At 67.2% G+C, this 18,021-nt stretch overlaps 2 protein-coding genes across 3 annotated transcripts; one reads left to right on the forward strand and one right to left on the reverse strand.

The window, feature by feature from the left end:
• On the forward strand, positions 1 to 2,486 carry TSR3 (TSR3 ribosome maturation factor). Of its 2 annotated transcripts, none has more exons than XM_042922943.1 (6): positions 1 to 201; positions 303 to 501; positions 828 to 1,021; positions 1,390 to 1,566; positions 1,775 to 1,838; positions 2,112 to 2,486. In XM_042922943.1, exons 1-6 carry the CDS (start codon positions 90 to 92, stop codon positions 2,287 to 2,289), a joined length of 924 nt encoding a protein of 307 aa, XP_042778877.1. In that variant the 5' UTR covers positions 1 to 89; the 3' UTR covers positions 2,290 to 2,486. The 2 variants fall into 2 exon arrangements, with proteins under 2 accessions (XP_042778877.1, XP_042778876.1); XM_042922942.1 differs by having other exon boundaries at positions 2 to 201; positions 303 to 522.
• Positions 2,487 to 3,421: 935 nt separating this feature from the next.
• BAIAP3 (BAI1 associated protein 3) lies at positions 3,422 to 16,423 on the reverse strand. Its single transcript, XM_042922934.1, has 34 exons — positions 16,360 to 16,423; positions 12,027 to 12,167; positions 11,738 to 11,825; positions 11,520 to 11,600; positions 11,027 to 11,134; positions 10,550 to 10,609; positions 10,346 to 10,412; positions 10,049 to 10,244; positions 9,662 to 9,706; positions 9,457 to 9,534; positions 9,231 to 9,333; positions 8,813 to 8,920; positions 8,620 to 8,715; positions 8,390 to 8,493; positions 8,043 to 8,163; positions 7,510 to 7,634; positions 7,314 to 7,404; positions 7,090 to 7,146; positions 6,905 to 7,002; positions 6,751 to 6,802; positions 6,531 to 6,661; positions 6,164 to 6,287; positions 5,934 to 6,077; positions 5,731 to 5,823; positions 5,443 to 5,634; positions 5,300 to 5,368; positions 5,144 to 5,223; positions 4,954 to 5,062; positions 4,534 to 4,605; positions 4,365 to 4,445; positions 4,151 to 4,271; positions 3,913 to 4,036; positions 3,625 to 3,830; positions 3,422 to 3,550 (listed from the first exon to the last, which is right to left on the reverse strand). Exons 2-34 carry the CDS (start codon positions 12,155 to 12,157, stop codon positions 3,447 to 3,449), a joined length of 3,459 nt encoding a protein of 1,152 aa, XP_042778868.1. The 5' UTR covers positions 12,158 to 12,167; positions 16,360 to 16,423; the 3' UTR covers positions 3,422 to 3,446.
• Positions 16,424 to 18,021: the final 1,598 nt, after the last annotated feature.

Raw genomic sequence — 18,021 nt, forward strand, 5'->3', positions numbered from 1 at the left:
GGGCCGGAAGTGGCGCCCGGCGCCTGCGCAGGTGGGCCGCAGAGGAGGCGTGCGCCCCGAGTGTCGGGGACCCCAGGCTGCTCCCTGCCATGGGCCGCAGGAGGGCGACGCGCGGGCCGGTGGCCGAAGGCGGCCGCGCTCGGCGCCCCGCTGGCCGCTCCCTGGAGGCCTTCGCGGAGGAGGTGGGCGCCGCGCTGCGAGGTGAGTGGGGCGCGACCGGGGAATGGGCCGGGGGTCGCAGGCCCGGGGCGGGCCCTCGGAGCTGCGCCTGAGGCTCGGTACCCTTCTCTGCTCCGGTGCAGCGTCCGTGGAGCCAGAGGCGGCCGAGGACGAGGGCATTTCGGGGCCGGCGCGGCTGCCGTGCCCGCTGGCCATGTGGGAGCTGGGCCACTGCGACCCCCGGCGCTGCACGGGCCGCAAGCTGGCCCGCCTGGGCCTGGTGCGCTGCCTGCGCCTGGGCCACAGGTTCGGCGGCCTGGTGCTCAGCCCCGTGGGCTCCCAGTACGTGTCCCCCGCGGACAGGTAGGAGCGGGGGGGTCAGGGGCGTGGGCGGGAGTCTCAGTAAGCCCCCGGCCCTGGCGCATCATTCCTTTCTGAGCTTTTCTACCTGCCTAGTTTGCGCCCCCCGCCCCCATCCCTAACGCAGGACATAGTAGGACCTCAGTAAACGTTTGTGGAGTGAATAAAGGAGCCTACCCCGGGAACACACACCGTCGGGGCTGTTTGGGGGCGGGGGAATGATGTTCTTGTATCTCTAGTGAAGTCAGTTTTCAGGACTCCACCGTGGTGCGGGCCCCCAGAACCTAGCCCTCCTCTGCTTCTGACAGACAGCTGGTGGCACGGTGTGGGGTCGCGGTCATCGACTGCTCCTGGGCCCGACTGGATGAGACACCGTTTGGGAAGATGCGGGGGGGCCACTTGCGGCTGCTGCCCCACCTGGTAGCAGCCAACCCCGTGAACTACGGCCGACCCTGCAAACTGTCTTGCGTGGAGGCTTTTGCCGCCACCTTCTGCATCCTCGGTGAGCGCCCAAGCCCGCCAGCCTGGAAGTCTGGCTAGGCTCCCAGCAGTGTGTTTTCTGCTGGCACGTCCCGGGAGGGACGGGAGGGCCCGTGGGGTGGTCAAGGTGGACAGGCTAGGATTTCAATCCCACCTTTGTCACCCCTCCACTTGTCCTCAGAGAATTTATGGTCCCGGTAGAGGCTCAGACAGGCGGCCCCACGAGACGTGGGAAGAGGGCCTTAGTGGATGGCGGAGGCGGGTGAGCAGGCCGTCTGGACCGCGGGACGGAGTGTCAGATCTTGGGACAGCCTTGAGGGTGCTGGGAGCACACTCGGGATGGGAGAGGGATGGTCAACATCCTTGCGTTTTCTGTGTCCTCACCGTCAGGCTTCTCCGACCTTGCTGTCATCTTGCTGCGGAAGTTCAAATGGGGCAAGGGCTTCCTAGACCTGAACCGCCAGCTCCTGGACAAGTACGCGGCCTGCAGCGGCCCAGAGGAGGTGCTGCAGGCGGAGCAGGAGTTCCTGGCCTGCGCCAAGGAGCACCCCGGGGAGGAGGAAATCGGTGAGGCCTGGCATGGACACAAGCCCCCTGGCTGGGTGCCAGGACGCTAATGCTAATCCTCCTCCAGGCATGCAGCCTCTTTTTGAGAAGCGGGGGGGGGGGGGGGGGGGGAGGGGGGGGGCGGCGCATCCTGCCCCAGCTTGTGGGAGGCTTGTGTGCGCTCTGAGGTCAGGTGTGGGTGTTTTTCTTACTTGCTTCCTCTGTTCAGATCCTTTCGATGTGGATTCTGGGCGAGAGTTTGCAAACCCCAACAGGCCGCTGGCTGGCACCCGGTAGGTCCTTGGGCTTCCCAGTATGGGGACAGGTCAGACCCAGGGCTGTCCTCTGGCCTCGGCCCCTCCTGTGGATGGCGGGGGGGGGGGGGTGGTGGATCCCCAAACAACAGCACGATGATTTTGTGACTGTGGTCAAGGACCGTGGCCGCCCCACTGGAGAGGTGCTGGTATCGAGAACACGGGGAATAGGAGACTCCGTTCTCAGCTGGGGCTTCTGTGAGTGAGCGTGCCGGGAATGGTGCCTTTAGTGAACGCACCTCTCCCTTCCAGGCTGCTTACAGACAGCAGTGACAGCGACAGCGAGGACGAGCCTGTGGAGCGTGGGCCTGATGCCGAGGACGGAGGAGACAGCGGCGGCTGCCCTGAAGAGGGTTCTCAGAAGTGGGAGGCAGAGGCCAGGGCCCCCGCCCAGGTTTGGAAAGGAATCAAGAAACGGCAGAGAGACTAAAGGTTGCAGACACGTATATTTTTTGAGGCAGAGCAATAAGAAACTCGAGAGAGAGCGGCAGGGTTTGTGGGGATACAGACAGGCTGGCAGCCTCAGCCCTCTCAACACCGAGTGGCCCTGGACTGTGTCCCCACGGTTCTGACACAGCTGTGCTCTGGGGCCTTCGAGCCCTCCCAGTGAAGCTGCAAGCCAGGAGACCCCGGTGTGAGCCTGTTTCTTTGCACTTGCCCTGGGGATCGGGGGGAGGGGACTCTCAGTCTCCAGTGAGGCCGAGTGGGACGGGAAGGGTCGGACGGGAAGGGTCTGGGCCGCTGGACGGTGGGGTGCCAGGCTTGGGGCCCATCTCGCGTGGGCACGCGTGTGCGCACACGGAGGGACAGTAACTGCACAGCTGAGTGGCCGACATGGGGCCCCTCACCCTGACCGATCGACCTTGCACGAGGTCCCGGCCTCACAGTGACGTGGGGGCACCCTCCCCCAGGCCTAGGAGCCAGGTGGGGATTGGAGACCCGGGCGCTGCTTAGCAAACCTCTGTGTGTGCCCTCGGGTGAGGGTGAAGGGTCCCAGACGCTCACTTTGTCCCTCCACCAGGACACCTGGGAGCGGTTTCCCACCACAGCTGGAGTTGTCCAGACTCAAACCTGGGCCATCCCTCCTGTTGGCCTGCGAGGCCCTGCCACACGCCCCACCCCAAAAAGCGAAGACCGTGCTTCCTCTGAGAAGGGCTGTGGCACTGGTAACGTTTGGGGCAGGCTGTTCCTTGCTGGGCGGAGGGCGCTGTCACATTTACCGCAGGACTTCCGGCAGCGTCCTTGGTCTCGCCATGGGTGCCGTGGCACCTCCTTCAGTAGTAGTCGTGAGCACCGAAAACGCCTCCAGACGTAGCCTGATGTCTCCTGGGGAGCAGAGCCACCCCTCCGGGAACCCTGCGCGGCCTGCACAAGCTAAGGTTGCAGATAGAGAAGCTTGCCGGGTGGCCAGGCCCCGCGAGTTACCCCCAGATCCAGGGTGGGGGGCTGCTCGCTGGACGCCAGGGGTTCACGGTACACACCACACAGACACGGCCGGGGCAGCACGCACACCACACGGGGGAGCATGAGCCCCACTGCACAAAGCTGATGCGGGGCAGGACTGGGGGGGGGGGGGGGGGGCGGGGCTCAGGGGTCCGCTTCCATGCACTTCTCCAGCTCCTTGAGTCTCTTGACAAATTCCTGCGCCTCCTTGTTGGTGCGGCCCTCCAGCATCCTCAGTGCCGACTTCACTACAGGCGGGAGGGTGGGGCCGGCATGAGACCGCGGCGGCCATCGAACCCGCCACCCCCGGACCCTCACTCACCCTGGGCCCTGGGCCGGCGCAGATGCAAGGTGACGGGCTGCCTGGCCCTCGCGCTCCCTCCCACCTGAGGTCGTGCTATGCCACCGACGCTGCCCAGGCCGAGGGCTGCCTCCCCCGCGAAGTCGTTGGTGGACAGCCAGTCGTGGTCCATGACGGTGAACAGCACGCAGGCACCGCGGCGGCGGCACGCCTCTGCCGGCACAGAGCTGCGGGCGAAGGGCAGTCCCTGGAGCCCTGCCCCCTGTCCGGGAGGGGGCGGGGGTCGCGGGGGGGGGGGGGGACACTCACAAGTAGAAGAGCTCGTCGTACACGGGGTGCAGCGTCCGGTTCTTCACCTGGGTCCTCTGGCTGCGGACCAGCGGGAAGAGGTGTGGCGGGCCCAGCTCCACGATCACAAACGGGTCACTCAGGCCTGGGGGGGCACAGCCGCGTGCGGACCCTGAGCGGCGGCCCCGCCCCCTCCCCCCTCTGCTGGTCCCGGCCCCGCCCCCTCCCCCCCTCCGCTGGCCCCGGCCCCGCCCCTCACCGTTGGCGTCCAGCGGGGGCAGGTCCGCGGCGTGCAGCACCTCCACCACCAGCCGCTGCTCGGCTGCCTCGTAGTGACAGCGCACGCTCAGGCGTCCGAACCGCTTCTGCTCCAGGGACCTCTGCGGAAGGGCTTGCGCCAGTGACCGCGGCGCAGGGGTTCGGGGGCGGGGCCGCGTGCCCACACTGCGCGTGCGCACACGGGGCCTCGCTACCTGCTTGAGCTTGTCCAGGTAGTACTGCTCGATGCACTCGCGGGTGGAGCACTGATGCAGGCGCAGCTCCTCCTCCAGCCTCTGGGGAGCCGAGGGGCTGCTGATCGTGGGCCCCCCCCGGCGCCGCGCCCCCCTCTCCCGCCGCCCGAGGTCCCGGGGCCAGACTCACCTTGTAGCTTCCGTCTTTCAGGCTCTCCAGGGGCAGACCCTGGCCCTCCGCGTGGAAAAAACTCACCAGGGCCTGGGGGCAGGGCGAAGTGGGAGGGATGTGGGGCACTGCTCGTGCTGGGGCTAGCGGCCGGGCCAGGCGGAGCCCTGAGCAGCACCAGGGCGCCTGGGAGCCCTGGGGCAGAGCCACTTGTCACACCTAGCGCAAACGGGGCTGCCAGTGCCTGGGGCCCGACAACGGTCTTGGCAGGTGGCCCAGGTGCTGCTCACACAGACGGCCGGCAGGGAGGAGGCACTGGTCTGGTGGGAGTCCCAGGGGAGCGGTCCGGGCTGGGAAGGCCAGGCCTCCCGGCCGAGGGCACATGGCCGGGTGCCCGGGACAAGGGCCTGGGAGCCCCAGCAGGGAGGCCCCTCCACCTACCTCCAGCGTAAAGTGGAAGCGGCCGTAGAAATCAGCAGAGACGTCGAGGTTTGCCCCCAGTGCCCGAAGGATGGCCTGCAGGAGCAGCTCCCAGAGGGCCTCCAGCACCCTGCAGGGACACTCCGTGCCCGTGCCCGTGCCCGTGAAGGGACCCCAGGCCCCGCCCCGGCCCAACCGCCCCAAGCTGTACCTGCTAAGGTTCTCCTTCACCAGGGAGGTATTCAGCAGGGCCAGCTTCTCATCCAAGTACTTCATGAGCGGGGCCACGGCCTGCGGGCAGCATCCTCAGTGCCACACTGCCCGGGCCCCACCCCGCGCACGCTCCCCTCGGTGCCCAGGCCCTCACTTCATCGTTCTGGATGGAGTCGGGCGACAGGCTGATGTGCTGCACGTACTTCCTGACGTCAGCCACCATCTGAGGGACGGCAGAGCTCAGCACCAAGTGGCAGTGAGGGGGCGGCCGGGTCCTCCGCCCGCCCGCCCGCCCACCTTGGAGGTCAGGTGCGCCGTCACGGTGTGGACCTCCTGCTGCAGGTCTTCGTCCAGGGCCTGTGCACAGCCGAGCAGAGGGCGCGGGAGCACCCCCTCGGGCCCGGAGGTCACCTCCGGCCACGCCAGACCCCGCAGCGTCTGCCCGGCAGCCTTGCGCAGGAGCTCCACGTTGTTGAGAACCACACAGAGCTGGGGAGGCGGCCCACGTCGGGGGGGAGGGGTCGGCAGCCCGGTGGCGGCCCCGCCCCGCCCCCGGCCCCGCCCCCTGCCCGCCAGGCCGCTCACTGGCTCGCTCACTGCCTCGCCCGCGGCCCCCGGCTGAGCGTCCACCTTCTTCCGCAGCAGCTCAGTGTAGAAGAGGGTGGCCGCACACAGGTCCTACGGTGGGAGACGAGGGCTCAGGAGCTGCGGGCTGTGTCCCCTGGGCCCGCGGCCCTCCCAGACTCGTCTCCTCCCAGACCACGCTCCCCAACGCACAGCCAACACACCTGGCTGAGCTGGGTGCCCAGGGCCTCGGCCTGGGCAGGGTCGGGCCATGCCAGGCGGGCCCACAGCTCCTGGATGTGACTGAAGCAGAGACTAGCCGAGGCCGCAGAACTGCTGTGCTTGGAGGAGGCGTCCATGGGCTCCAGCTAGGAAGGCAGGAGGAGGCCTGGGTGGCAAGGGGGGGGGGGGCCCTGGCTGAGCCCAGCACCCTCAGGCCCGGGCGCTTACTCACCGTGTCCACATCCACGGCTCCCTGCAGCCTCCACCTGACCTGGTCCCGCAGCACCTGCAGCCAAAGCTTCACAGCGGGCAGGAACGGGCCATGGATGCCAGCCAGGGCGAGGGAGCGGCTGTCGCTGTGGCAGGAGGCCAGTGGGAGCTCGCCCGGACTCCGACACCTTGAGCCAGCACGTCCCAGGGTCCCGGCCCAAGGGGACACCCGGGAGAGCCTGCCTCCAAGGGCCCTCGGGCTGTCCCAGAGGCCTCCTAGAGGAGGCTGCGGGACAGGTGGGAGGGGGTGCAGGTCTGGGAGGCCAACAGTGGGAGGAGACAGACAGGGCAGGTGGGGGGAAGGAGATAGGTTGGGGCAGGGCACCCACCGGCCGGGGATGCTGCTCCAGAAACGCTGGATGTCCGCCAGGGTCACGTACAGTTCGAAGAGCCCTGAGGCCACCTCGAGGGTCATCTTGGGGCTCAGCTCCTCCGTCAGCACCCATGCCTCCTCGGCCACCTACTCAGGAGGACGCATTCAGGCCACCAGCAACAGGGAAAGCGGGCCCCTTCCCAGCCCGGGGGCTTCTCCCCACAGCCCCTCCTCACCAGACGCTCCAGCTGCCGGAAAGTGAGTGTGAAGAAGTCGATGTCGGTGATGCTGCAGGGAACAAATGTCACACACCTGCTTGCCCCGCCACCGGCCTGGCGGCATCCCTGAGGGGCCGGGGGCGGGGACGGCGGGCAGAGCCCGGGGCCCCACCTGTGGAAGAGGCTGGCGTAGATGCCGTAGCAGGACTGCAGATCCTCATAGACGGCGTCCGCCAGCTCGACCAGCCCGGCGAGGCGCTGCGGCCCCGACTGCGAGGAAGCCCGGTTCACACTGACCTTCTGGCCCGCACCTACTTGCCGCCCCCCCCCCCCCTCCGCTCCCCTCCCCCGCGGCACCTGCTCTCGAGGACTCTTGGTGTTCAGGAGCCTGTCATACCACTCACGGTTGCCTCTCTGCAAGACAAGCCACCAACAAACACGGGGTGGTGGGTTGGGGGGGAGGTTAAAAGGGCCCTGGAGCGTGGGAGAGCAGGCCGGGAGCTGGGGGTGGGCGCGGCTGGGCACCCCCCGTGTGGGCCTCGAGGGGCGGGCACCGGGCACAGATTCGCTACCAGACACACCTTCAGAGCAGCAGAGATGTCCGCATTTAGTTCTGTCCGGAAGGAGCACACCTCAAAGGAAGGCTGGAAGATCTGCATCTTGCTGAGACACCTGGAGGGGCCGCCCGCTGACTGTGCGCTGCCCCGCCCAGCTCCCTACCCACCCCCACCGACCCCCCACGCCCCCACCCCCGGCCAGGACCTGGGCTACACCCACTTGAGCAGCAGCTCCAGACGATAGACGGCAGTGCTGTTGGTGGCGGGGAAGAAGTCCCGAAGCTGACGCAGCAGCCGCAGCCCAAACTCGGAGAAGGCATTGAAGCTGTCAGCCAGGCTCTCCTCCTGGGGGCACCGGCCCGTCGGAGCTGACCCCCACTGCCCTCCCCACGGGGCGGGTAGGGGCAGCCAGTCTGCAAGGGCCTCCTCGGGCCATCCGTGGGCCTGGTTTCTCCAAACTCAGCCACCACAGTCCCCACGGCCTCAGGCCCTTGGCGCCCCCCGTTCCCCCTACCCAGCTTCGAGCACCCACTCCCTCCGTCCCTCGCCCAGATGGAGGGCACGACCTCCCTCCCCTGGGACTCGGACACATCCCCCGTCTCAGCATTGCACAGTACCCGCTCTATCCTGGGTCATGAAGTTTGTTTTCAGCCCCACAGGGCCCTGTGAGCCCAGCACCCCATGTGGGTAGCACTCCGCCCTGTCTGCCCCAGCGCCAGCGGCCCCACAGCACACCCCCCAGGAACAGCTCACCTGCCCTTGGGGCAGCGAAGACGCCTCCTCCCAATGCGCCTGCATGTCCTCCAGCAGCCCCAGCAGGTAGCCGTAGTCCAGGGTCCGGGTCTGATGGTGGCGGCTGCTGACCTGCCAGTGCCTGCAAGTCGGGGGGAGCCCCGCCCATGGGCACGGAGACCCCGATGAGACCACCGCGCCCGTGCCCCTCCTACTTGCCCCTTACACGCCCCCAACTCCCCCATGGCACCGCCCCCTTTCATGCCTTCCCACTCAGAGGACTCCTTCCCTCGCTCGCCCCGCCCCGAGGCCCGCCCACCCGCCGCCGGCCTCCCTGTGCCCCGCCCCCGGAGGCCCCGCCCACTCACAGCACAGCCAGCTGCAGCGCCGACAGGTTGTTTTGCGCGCCGTGCAGGCAGAGGATCGTGGCCGCGGGCCCGCTGAGCTCTCCCCGCCAGCAGCTCGCCTTGGGCTGGGGGAGTTGGGGGCAGGCGTGGATGCAGGCAGGGGCCGCCATCCCCTCCTCCCCCCGGTGCCCAGGCTCCCCTGCTCTGCCTCCCCAGGCGCCCGGTCAGCCCCGTCCGGAGGGCGAGGCTACCTCCTCGGATCGGTGCTCGAACTGCAGGAGACGACTGAGCAGCAGCATGTAGGACAGGAAGCCCGCCCGCCCGCGCTGGCTCATGCCCGTGTCCCTCTGGAATGCAGGAGCCGCCCGTCACCAGCCCTGCCCAAGCCCGTGGGCAGGGGTGCAAGGCCAAGACGCAGGGCGGGGGACCCCCACGGCTCCCCACCTGTGTGGTGATCAGCTTGAGGACCAGCTGGCAGTCTCCTTGAACGCGGGAGGCGCTGGAGCGTGGTTCCAGCTTGAACCAGCGGTCTTCACCGGCCACGGGCACTTCCTGAAAGGAAAGGGTTCACACCCGCCATCCCCCCTCCAGCTCCCTCCCACGGACTCTCTGTGGGACCAAGAGGAGAACACACAGCTCTGCTGGCCCCGGAGACGGGTGGTCAGCACCGAGTGAGCCCTCAGGGGTGCCCGGACCCCCAGGAAGCTGTTCCTTCCCCCTCCCCTGCAGCTCAAAGCCCCACCAGCCCAAGAAGGCCAGGAGATGCTTGGGGGAGTCGCAGGGCAGACCCACCAGCAGTATCCCCGGAGGATGAGACCCCACAAACAGGCGGTCCGTGAGCGAAGCCCCGGCCCCCACTCACCCGGACGGGTATGTTGAGACACCCCAGGAAATCATCTGTGTGGTCCTCCGTGGGCCCTGCTGTCCCATTTGCACGGGCCGACTTGACAATCTGTTTAAAATACCTAGGCAAAGCCGGGGGGGGGGGGCGGCCCCACCTTAGTCCCTGGGGAGCTACTCTCTGCTGGCCCACGTGGCCAAGCTGCAGCCCCAGTGTCTGGGGGGCACGAGGGTCCCACCTGTCATACCTGCTCATGCCCTTCAGGCCGATGACTTCATTCAGCTTCCTGCATGCTTCCACCAGAGACACATCATCGTCATGGTCCCTAGGGGCGGGGCGCGGAAACCTGGCTTGTCTGGAGCCTGGCTGGGCCCTGAGTGTCCTCTCTCAACCCCCCCCCCCCCAGCAGGTGCACCCACACCGGCTGCCCTGCAGGGACCAGGGGCATCTACCAGATATCCAGGTGCAGCTGGTCTGTGCTGACATCCTCGATCTCACTGTAAGGAAAACGGAGAGAAGCCCAGAGGGTGGAGGACCATCCCCTGCCCAGGGCTAGGGCAGGGACAATTTCAGGAGCTGCGGGCAGGGGTCCACGAGCTCGAGCTCTCAGGACAGGCCGCCCGGATTTGGATCCTGACTGTGAGGCCCCCGGGGCATGGCACCTCTCTCTGAGGCGATTTCCTCCTCTGGACAGTGGTCACGTGAACAGCCCCCGCTCGGGTCCCTGGGGCAGGCACAGTGTGGCAGCCACCGGCCTGTGTCCTCAGGACATGCTCTGGCCCAGCAGGCAGCCCCCCTTGCCCGACCGCCCTGCCGCCCAGCTGGGCCAGGGCCCTTACAAGACGAAGTTCTCCTTCCAGACAGGGTTCAGGGTGCTGCTCTTGACCTCGGTGACCTGGATGCACTTGGCCGGGAGCGGACCCCCACGCTTGCTGCCTTTGCGGAAGCTGAAGCGCTGTTCCGTGCGCGGCCCTGGCTCCCGGGGGGCACCCGAGGCCGGCAGGATACCCAGCATGCAGTACGGGTCGCTGAAGCCTGAGACACATCGGGCGCCTCAGCCGCCAGCCCTGGGCCCTCCGTCCCTCCGTGGCCACCGGACCCGGGCACAGCCGAGGTCCAGGCTGGTCCCCACTCACCATTGGGGTCTTTGGCCAGCAGGTTCTTGGCACGCATAACAGAGACTTTCAGGGCATACGTGGGGGCCTGTGGGCAGAGGGTGCTGACCGGCCTCTTGCAGAAGGCTCGGTGTGACCGCGACAAGGCCCTGCTCTGTGTCCTCCCCACCCCGAGCCCTAGCACCGCGGCTGGCCAGTGTCTGCCCACGTGGGTGGCAGCCTCACCTTGGCCTTCTTCACACGCTCAATGGCCTCAGCGTGCTCCTCAGGGCTGGTACCAAACACCTGTAGAGGGTGGGCCGGTGTGAGGGCCCAGGTACCCCCGAGGCAAACCTGGCCATTGTCCTGGGGGCCTCCCGGGGCAGAGGAAACACACACACACACACAGAGGAGGAGGAAAGATCTGTTTATCTGTCGGTCCATCCTCTGGGTCCGTTCCTCTGTCGGTTTGTGCTTTCTACCCTTCTTTGTGTGTGTGTGTGTCTGTGTGTGTGTGTGTCCCCATCCCTCCATCCTCCCGGGCACGCCTACCAGCGCATACGTGTGTCTCTGCACATGCACGTGTGGGTATGTGTGTGTTCCGTACGTGGGGCGAATCTGTGTGTGTTACATGGCTGATGATGATGCCTCCAGGCAGAGGAAAGGGCTCCCCTGACAAGGCACGGCCAGGCCAGCAGGGAGGGTGGGGCCGGTGGGGCTCACCTGCTGAAGGTAGCCCAGTAGGGTCTCCTGGTCATCCACCTGGTCAGGACCCATGGTCCCTGCACGGTAGAGGACTGTGTACAAGGCCTCCTCATAGAGCATCTCCACCTGTGGGTGGGGCGGGGCGCACACCCTGAGTCCCAGCCGCCCCATCCCCGTATCCTTCAGCCCCAGGCCGTGAGCCCTGGCCACTGGGGGCTGGGGCTTCTTGGTTCCACCCCCTGTATGCCTGGGAGGGGCGGGGGGGGGGGGGGGGGGTGGGCGGTCCTCAGGAGCTCCCCCCACTGGCAGACCGCAGTCCCAGCATCAGGACCTTTGCACCTGCTGGGCCCTGCACTGGCCCCCTGAGCTCTGCTTCCTACTGGCTTGCATGGGAAGTCCCGGCCCACTCACCCTTGTCACCTCTGGTGTCCACCCTGTCCCCAGATCCTGGGCCAGGCCCATCTTAGGTGCTCCCAGACCCTCCCTGGGGCCACGCCCCCTCCCCCCTTACCTCCTCCTGGGTCAGGGCTCTCAGGCCACGGCTGGGGTCCACGGGCTCAGCAGGGGCTGGCGAACCGCTGCGCAAGAGGACCTGAGGAGCACTGGGGTGAGGGTCTCGCGGGGGGAGGGCCCCAGGGACGGCGGGAGTCGGTTTGAGGGGTGGGGGCCCGCTGCAGAGGGGGCTGGCGGGGAGGCCCACACCGGGCAGCAGCTCTGGGCCATCCTCACCTCGGGGCATGGCAGGCCCTGTCTGCCCTCCCCCTTCTTCAGAATGAGGCGCATGTGCGCGAAGAACTCCACGCCGTCCCCGGGCTTCCTGCAGGGAGAGGCCAGGCCTGAGACCCGGGACCCCGGCACACACCCGCCCCCTGCCCAGGACCAGCTGCCGGCCGTGCGCCTCGAGGGGATTCCCCGTGTCCACACATCCGGGGACCCAGCGCGGCGTCCACGGCGCGCCCCGCTCTCCCAGCTCCCCCGGGGACGCGCGACGGTGCAGGTTTGGGCGCGGAGCACCCACCAAGCCCCTGCGGCCGGCTCCGGGGGGTCAGCGCTGGTGGCGGCCGGCTCTCCCTCGGCCCTGCGGCGGAAGGTGGGGCACGCCTGCACCTGCCGCAGCACGCTGCTCTTGATCTCCAGCAGGGTCGTCATGGCCGGAGGTCTGCGGGCAGAGCGCACGGCTGCGGTCCCTGCACGTCCCAGCAGCACCGCCGCGCCGGCCCCAGAAACCGCACCGGGTGCACATCGAGCGGCGGACGGATCCGCCAGAAGCGCACACGAGCCGCGTGCCTGACGGCGCAGCCTCCTGGCCTCCGCGGGGCAACGGGAGCCTGAGGCCCTGCGACTCGGCTCCCGTGCTGCACCGCGCTGGGCACCCAGGGGCCACCGGGGGCCGCTCCCTCGGGCTCCCTCAGCCTTCGTGTCCCATCTGCAAGACGGGACATCCCTGCGGGGCCGCGCCGGGGACGGGACGAGGCTGCCAGGTGGTGGTCGGGCTGGCACGGTCCGGGCTTGTCACCGGTTGCTGCTGGACTTCACCGCAGAGGGCCCCTACTGCCACGCTCCCGCCGCCCATCTAGGGATGGGACCCCTGGCTGTGTCCCTGGGGTCCTAGGACCGCTCAGCAGCAAGTGCCTGTATCTCCTGGGCGCTTTGCGAACGGGACGGAGTTGTCGGGGAGGGGTGCCCAATTCACCCAGCCTGTAATGGTCCAGTCTGGGGCCAGGGCAGGCAAAGGTCCTGCAGGAGGCAACCCCTCCCCAGGACTCCCAAAGTCCTCATCCTGCAGAGGAGGTTGGGCAAGAAGAGGCCACCGTGCCTGGGGCCTTCCTCGAGACCCCCTCACCCCGAGTGGCCAGCATGCGCAGGAGGGGCCGCTGGCGAAGTCCTCACCCGCCCAGCACAGCCAGGGACAGCGCCCCATCCTCTCCCTGTGGGCGCACTTGCACACCTCCCCCTGGGGCCACAGTGTCCCCTGCAGACCCTGGAGGAAGGGCAGGAGGACCACTAAGCAGCCGTGGGCCCTCGAGCCCTGCTCCTGCTCAGCCCTGACCAGCCCAGGCACCCGACCCCTTCCCTGGTCCCGCCAGGGACCCGCCTGTGCCTCCCCAAACCCCAGGGTGGTCTTCGTGCACCCCTGCTGAAAACTAGCAGAGGAAAGTGCTGACCCCCCACCCCGCTAGGCTGAATCTGCCCCTCGGTGCCCACCTTTCGGACTTCCCTGCCCCAGGATGTCAGCCTGTGCCTCTGCACAGGACATATGCTCCCTTCAGGGTACCACAGGGCCTTTGCACCCACTGCCCTGGTCCCCTTCCCTGGTGGTGCCCACTTGTCCACTCACTGAGGGCCCCTCCAGCCCAGGCACAGCCGTGCAGAGAAGCACTGTCGTTTTCACTGGACAAAACAGGAAATGGGGACTCAGCCAGCTCCAACTATACCTGCCCCCGATCTCATGGGCAGTTAGTGGTGGGACAGCCAGGTTAGACCCACCTGTGCCCTGTGTGCCCAGGCCAGCTCCCCAGGCTGTGCCCGCCGTGCGCGGATCGTGCCCGTGTTCCTGCACATCTCTACTTAACGTCTGCTCCCTCCTCCTTAGAATCCTGTGCCCTGTTGGGAGCGCTGGGGCCAGGGCAGACGGCACCTCATGAGTCCTACAGATTTTGTTGAACAAACCGGATGCCTGCTCCCAGCTGTGTCTGTCTGCCTCTCACTGGTCCCTGCGCTGCCGTCCCTGCTCAGGCCACCACTGCAGATGGCACATCCTCCTACCCCCTGGTGCCCCAGCCCTGGTTCTACGGAGCCCCGGGGAACGCTGGGCTCAGAGGGTCTCATCTGATCAGACCCGAGAGCTGGGGACAGAAAGGACAACTGGCCCATGGCCCTGAAACGAGGCCCCCACCTTCCTCGTACTTCTTACTGCCTCCCCCGGGAGCCTCCCTTCAAAGATCGGGAGGATGTGTGGACGGGGCTCAGCGGCTGGGGCATGTGGTTCTGGAAGCTGTCGCCCCTACCGCCAGCAGCGAGGTCCTAAGGGGACGGGCATCAGGGCACCCCCCTCCTCTCTAGCTGTGGGGAAGAGGCTGCTACCCCCCCGCCCCGGCCCCCCAAAGCAAGGGAGCAGCCACTGCTTGAGCCGTTGCCAGGGCAACCGCCAATTGCGTCTGCGTGTGACAGGGGCTACAGGGGCTCACGGTCCCAGAGACAAACGTGACGCAGGAACCAAGCGGCCTGAGCCGCAGAGACCGGGTGTCTTTGTGGCAATAAAACGTTCAGGGTAGAGGGGGAGCCACCTCACCTCATAATCACAGCCCCCAAAAGGCCCCAAGCTGAGGCCCCGGGGTTAGGCGCTTACTCAAGGCCACAGAGCCAGCAAGTGGCCGGGAATGAACTCCACTCTGTGGTGCTCAAGCTCTAAGCTCCCGGCACACCCGACTTCTGGGGGTCCAGACAGGCTGGCTCCCCCTCCGTGGGGCTCCCTCCCTCAGCCCACGGGCCGGATGGGGGCAAAAGTGGCGTCTGGGCACCGGTGTCTGGGAGAGATGGCTCATCCCTGGGTGCCCAGACACTCCTCCAGTTGCCCTGGAAACCCCTGGCTGCTGGGGCACTGATGACGTTTCTGCACCAAATGGCCTGGGCCCTGGGAGCCAGCCAGCACCTCACTCGGAGCAGCACCAGCGGTGGGTGCGTGGCTGACCCCCAGGAAGCACTTGCTGGCTGCAGGGACCCTCTGCCGGCCCCCGACAGAGCCCCTCCTTGAGCTCTCCCTGTCTCTGTCCCTTCTGGCCCCGGGCAGCAGCACACAGCAAAATGTGTCTGTAGCCTCCGCTCGTGCCCGGCCACCAGGGCCAGAGCGACTGCCCGACGGACAAAGTGAGGCTGGCCAAGGAGCTGAATGCCACACTGGCACTGGGGCCAAGCCGAAAGTACCACCTTGTCCCCTGGCCGTCTTCAAGACCCAGGGTGAATGGGGAAAGACAATTCTGCAAAGTTGGTATCACCGTCCCGTTTCGCAGCCCAGGGCTGGGCTGACCCGCCTGGAGCCAGGACTCAAAGCGAGGGCTGTAAGCCACACCCGTCTCCTGTAAGCCCACCTGTGGGCTTAGGTGGCACCAAAGCGGGTGAGTCTAGGGGCACCTGAGCAGAGCCAGATGTATCTCCCTAGTTAGTGTCCCCTGTGCCACCTGGCCACCCTCACGATGAATAAACACCTTGATAATAAACACTCAGAACACTAGGTCCCTTCGTATCAAAATCTGGTCCCTGGTGAAGCGAGGGCAGGGGTCCGTTGATGCTACCCTGGGTGTGTACGGGCAGTGGCAGGATGTCTGGCCCCACATTCTGGTCTCTGTGTCACCCTCTCAGCCTTCTCTTCCCAGCCAGCCACTCCCTTCACTTTTTTTTTTTTTTTTACTGGATTTCTCACTGTCCTGTGACTCCCTAGACAGTGCTCCCCTGCACACAGCTCAGCAGCCGTGTCCATCACAAATGCTGCTCCCTGAGATCTAATCCCAACCCAGTCCCTGGGGAGATGCCTGGGAATGATTTTAAGCGAGCTCCGCAGCTGGACCTGAAGCCCTAGGAAGTCTGAGATCAACTGTCAGGGGCTACCTAGATGCTTCTAGAATGAACGCATGAAAAATGAAATTCTCTGTCCGTTCTTCCTCCGAGGCTCCCTCCCCCGCTCTTTACTCACCGGTCTCCACCGTGATGCCCCCCCTCCCTCCCCTCCCGTCCCCCTCCTCTCGGTGCTCCCCGCGGGAGCCTCGGGGGTGGGGGCCCCCAGATCCGTCGAGGTCCTTCCCTCCCTGATGAGCGGGTGGTCGCGGGCAGGTCAGAAGCCTGGTAGGTGCGTGTTGTTTTACACCATTCCGACCCGTGGAGGGATTTTGTGGAGACTAAGGGTCCTACGGGGACTGGCGGCAGGGTGGGGGGGACTGGGCACTGGGGGCATCTCCCCCCGCCCCGGCCCCCGGCGGGTTGCCTGGGAAACCCCGCGGAGGGTCTCTGAAGTCCCTGGCCGCAACCCACCGGCGGCCTGCGCCTGGCGGGGATGGGGGCCACGGCGTCGTTGGGTGGTGGTGGTGGGGGGGGGGGGTCCTGCTGCCCGCCTCCTCGATCCCCGCCCGCTCCGGCGTTCTTGGGGACGCGGGCCCAGAGAAGGGCCCGAGACCGTCCCTCCGAGCACGCGCCGGCTTCAATTTCCCCGGAGCCGAGGGAGCGTCTTCGCGACCTCCTGCCGCCCTCCTCCTCGGGGGGCCTCCCGCGCCCCCTCGGGGTCCGCAAACGCAGGAGCCGGACCGGGCGCCGGCCGCAGGAGGGGGCGCCCCAAGGCCGTCCAGAGGCCGCGCACTCACCGTGGGCCGGGCCGGGGGCGCGCGGTCGGGGGCTCCGGAGATGCCGCGCTCCGCACCCGCTCCAGAGACGCCAGGCACAGCGCGCGCTAGCAGCCGCGCCGAACCCTGAGCGCTGCGGGGGCGGGGCCTGGCGGCGGGGCCCGCCCCAGCCCCGCCCCCGCCGCTCCCGCCCGCCACGCCCCCGCCGCTCCCGCCGCGCGCGCGATCCCCCCCGCACCCAGGCCGCCGAGCGGGTCGGGCCACGAAGCCCCCTCCCCTGGGGGGGCGGGGCGGTCAGCCAAGCCACCGGTAGGCGCAGAGCGGGGAGCAGGTTCTGCCGTGTCAGGACCTCGTCCCCTGGGGACCCTCGGGAAGCCAGAATCACCGAAACCGCATCAGACAAGCCCGGGCCGCAGCGAGGACTTTTCTGGAAGGGCTGCGCAGCCATCTCGAGTCGCCCTCCCAGCCCAAGCGCTGACCCCACCGCCAGCCTGCGGGGTGCAGGGGTGCTGCAGGCACCAACCCGGGACGCGCCACAACCACCCCGATCACCACTTGGGTGATCCTCCCGGTGGCGCAGGTGAGGGCTCTGGCGCCACCTGCAACCTCAGGCCTGGGCGGGATGCCCCGCGCGCACCCTTCCTAGCCCACCCTGCACCCCGTCTGAAATTTGAGCCAGCACCACACTGTGTTGGCCTGCAGAGCTCGTTAAAACAGATTGTTGCGCCAGCCCCAGACCTGCTGATGCCAAAAGTCTGGGCTAGGTAGGGGTGACCCGTCTGCATTTCTTTTTAAGTTTATTTATTTGGGGGGAGGGTGGGGTAGCTCGAGAGGGAAACCGAGAATCCCAAGCAGGATCCACCCTGTCAGTGCAGAGCCCAACGCCAGCCTCCAACTCACCAAACGGCGAGATCGTGACCTGAGCTGAAAACTGAGCCACCCAGGTGCCCTCATCTGCGTTTCTAACAAGTTCCCGCTGGTGCTACAGGTCCTGGAAGGAACGTGGAGGTTCTGGAGCTGTCTGAGGGGCGCCGGGTCCCCGGATCCCCGCCTTGCCTCTGGCTGATCTTGTTGGATCATCAGGGTACCTTGTATTTAGAGGATCGACAGATTTGGAGATGTTTTTAACTCAGAGGACCTCATCGCTAATGTGGGACCCCAGGCAGTGTGGGACACAGAAAGGCCCAGAGGGGAGGACAGTTTGCTCGGGGGAGGCCAGGGGTCAGCCGAGCTGAAGGAAGGGCCAGAGGCTGGAGGAACAGGTTTCCAACAGCTGCACACAGGGAGGCAGCCCGTCCGCCTGTGAACACCTGTGCCTTTTATTTCGTGGTGCGGGTGGGTGGGTGGGTGCGGGAGTGTGGGAAGCCCGGGGTGGGGGAACCAGGTGCTTCCTCTATCACCCCAAGCCGGAGTGGACACTGCTCTGATGGGCCACCTCCTGTCTCAGCTCCTGGGTTCAGACCCACACACGTGCAAGCTGCCCTCCGCACATCTGTACTGGAGGAGACACAGAACTATGGCTGGGGGGGGAGGGGGGGGGTGCAGGGGCAGCACCACAGGGCGGATTCTCCTTCTGGAAGCTCTGTCTCCAGGCCCTGCCTCCATCCTGACCCAGCACAGCCAGGCAAATGGGGGCAGAAGGGTGCAGGGGAGCGAGAGACCAGCCACCCCTCGGCTTCCTTC

The sequence above is a fragment of the Panthera leo genome, chromosome E3, assembly GCF_018350215.1.
Source record: "Panthera leo isolate Ple1 chromosome E3, P.leo_Ple1_pat1.1, whole genome shotgun sequence".
Classification (NCBI taxonomy): Eukaryota; Metazoa; Chordata; class Mammalia; order Carnivora; family Felidae; genus Panthera; species Panthera leo.

Excerpts from the sequence above, each read along its gene's own strand:
- TSR3 (XM_042922942.1), top strand. The coding sequence starts at position 90 with ATGGGCCGCAGGAGGGCGACGCGCGGGCCGGTGGCCGAAGGCGGCCGC. Across the intron at positions 523-827 it reads TACGTGTCCCCCGCGGACAG|ACAGCTGGTGGCACGGTGTG; the intron begins GTAGGAGCGGGG and ends TGCTTCTGACAG. Across the intron at positions 1,022-1,389 it reads CGCCACCTTCTGCATCCTCG|GCTTCTCCGACCTTGCTGTC; the intron begins GTGAGCGCCCAA and ends CCTCACCGTCAG.
- BAIAP3 (XM_042922934.1), bottom strand. The coding sequence starts at position 12,157 with ATGACGACCCTGCTGGAGATCAAGAGCAGCGTGCTGCGGCAGGTGCAG. Across the intron at positions 7,635-8,042 it reads CTTCGCTGCCCCAAGGGCAG|GAGGAGAGCCTGGCTGACAG; the intron begins GTGAGCTGTTCC and ends CGGTGCCCCCAG. Across the intron at positions 4,606-4,953 it reads GCTTCCACTTTACGCTGGAG|GCCCTGGTGAGTTTTTTCCA; the intron begins GTAGGTGGAGGG and ends CCCTGCCCCCAG.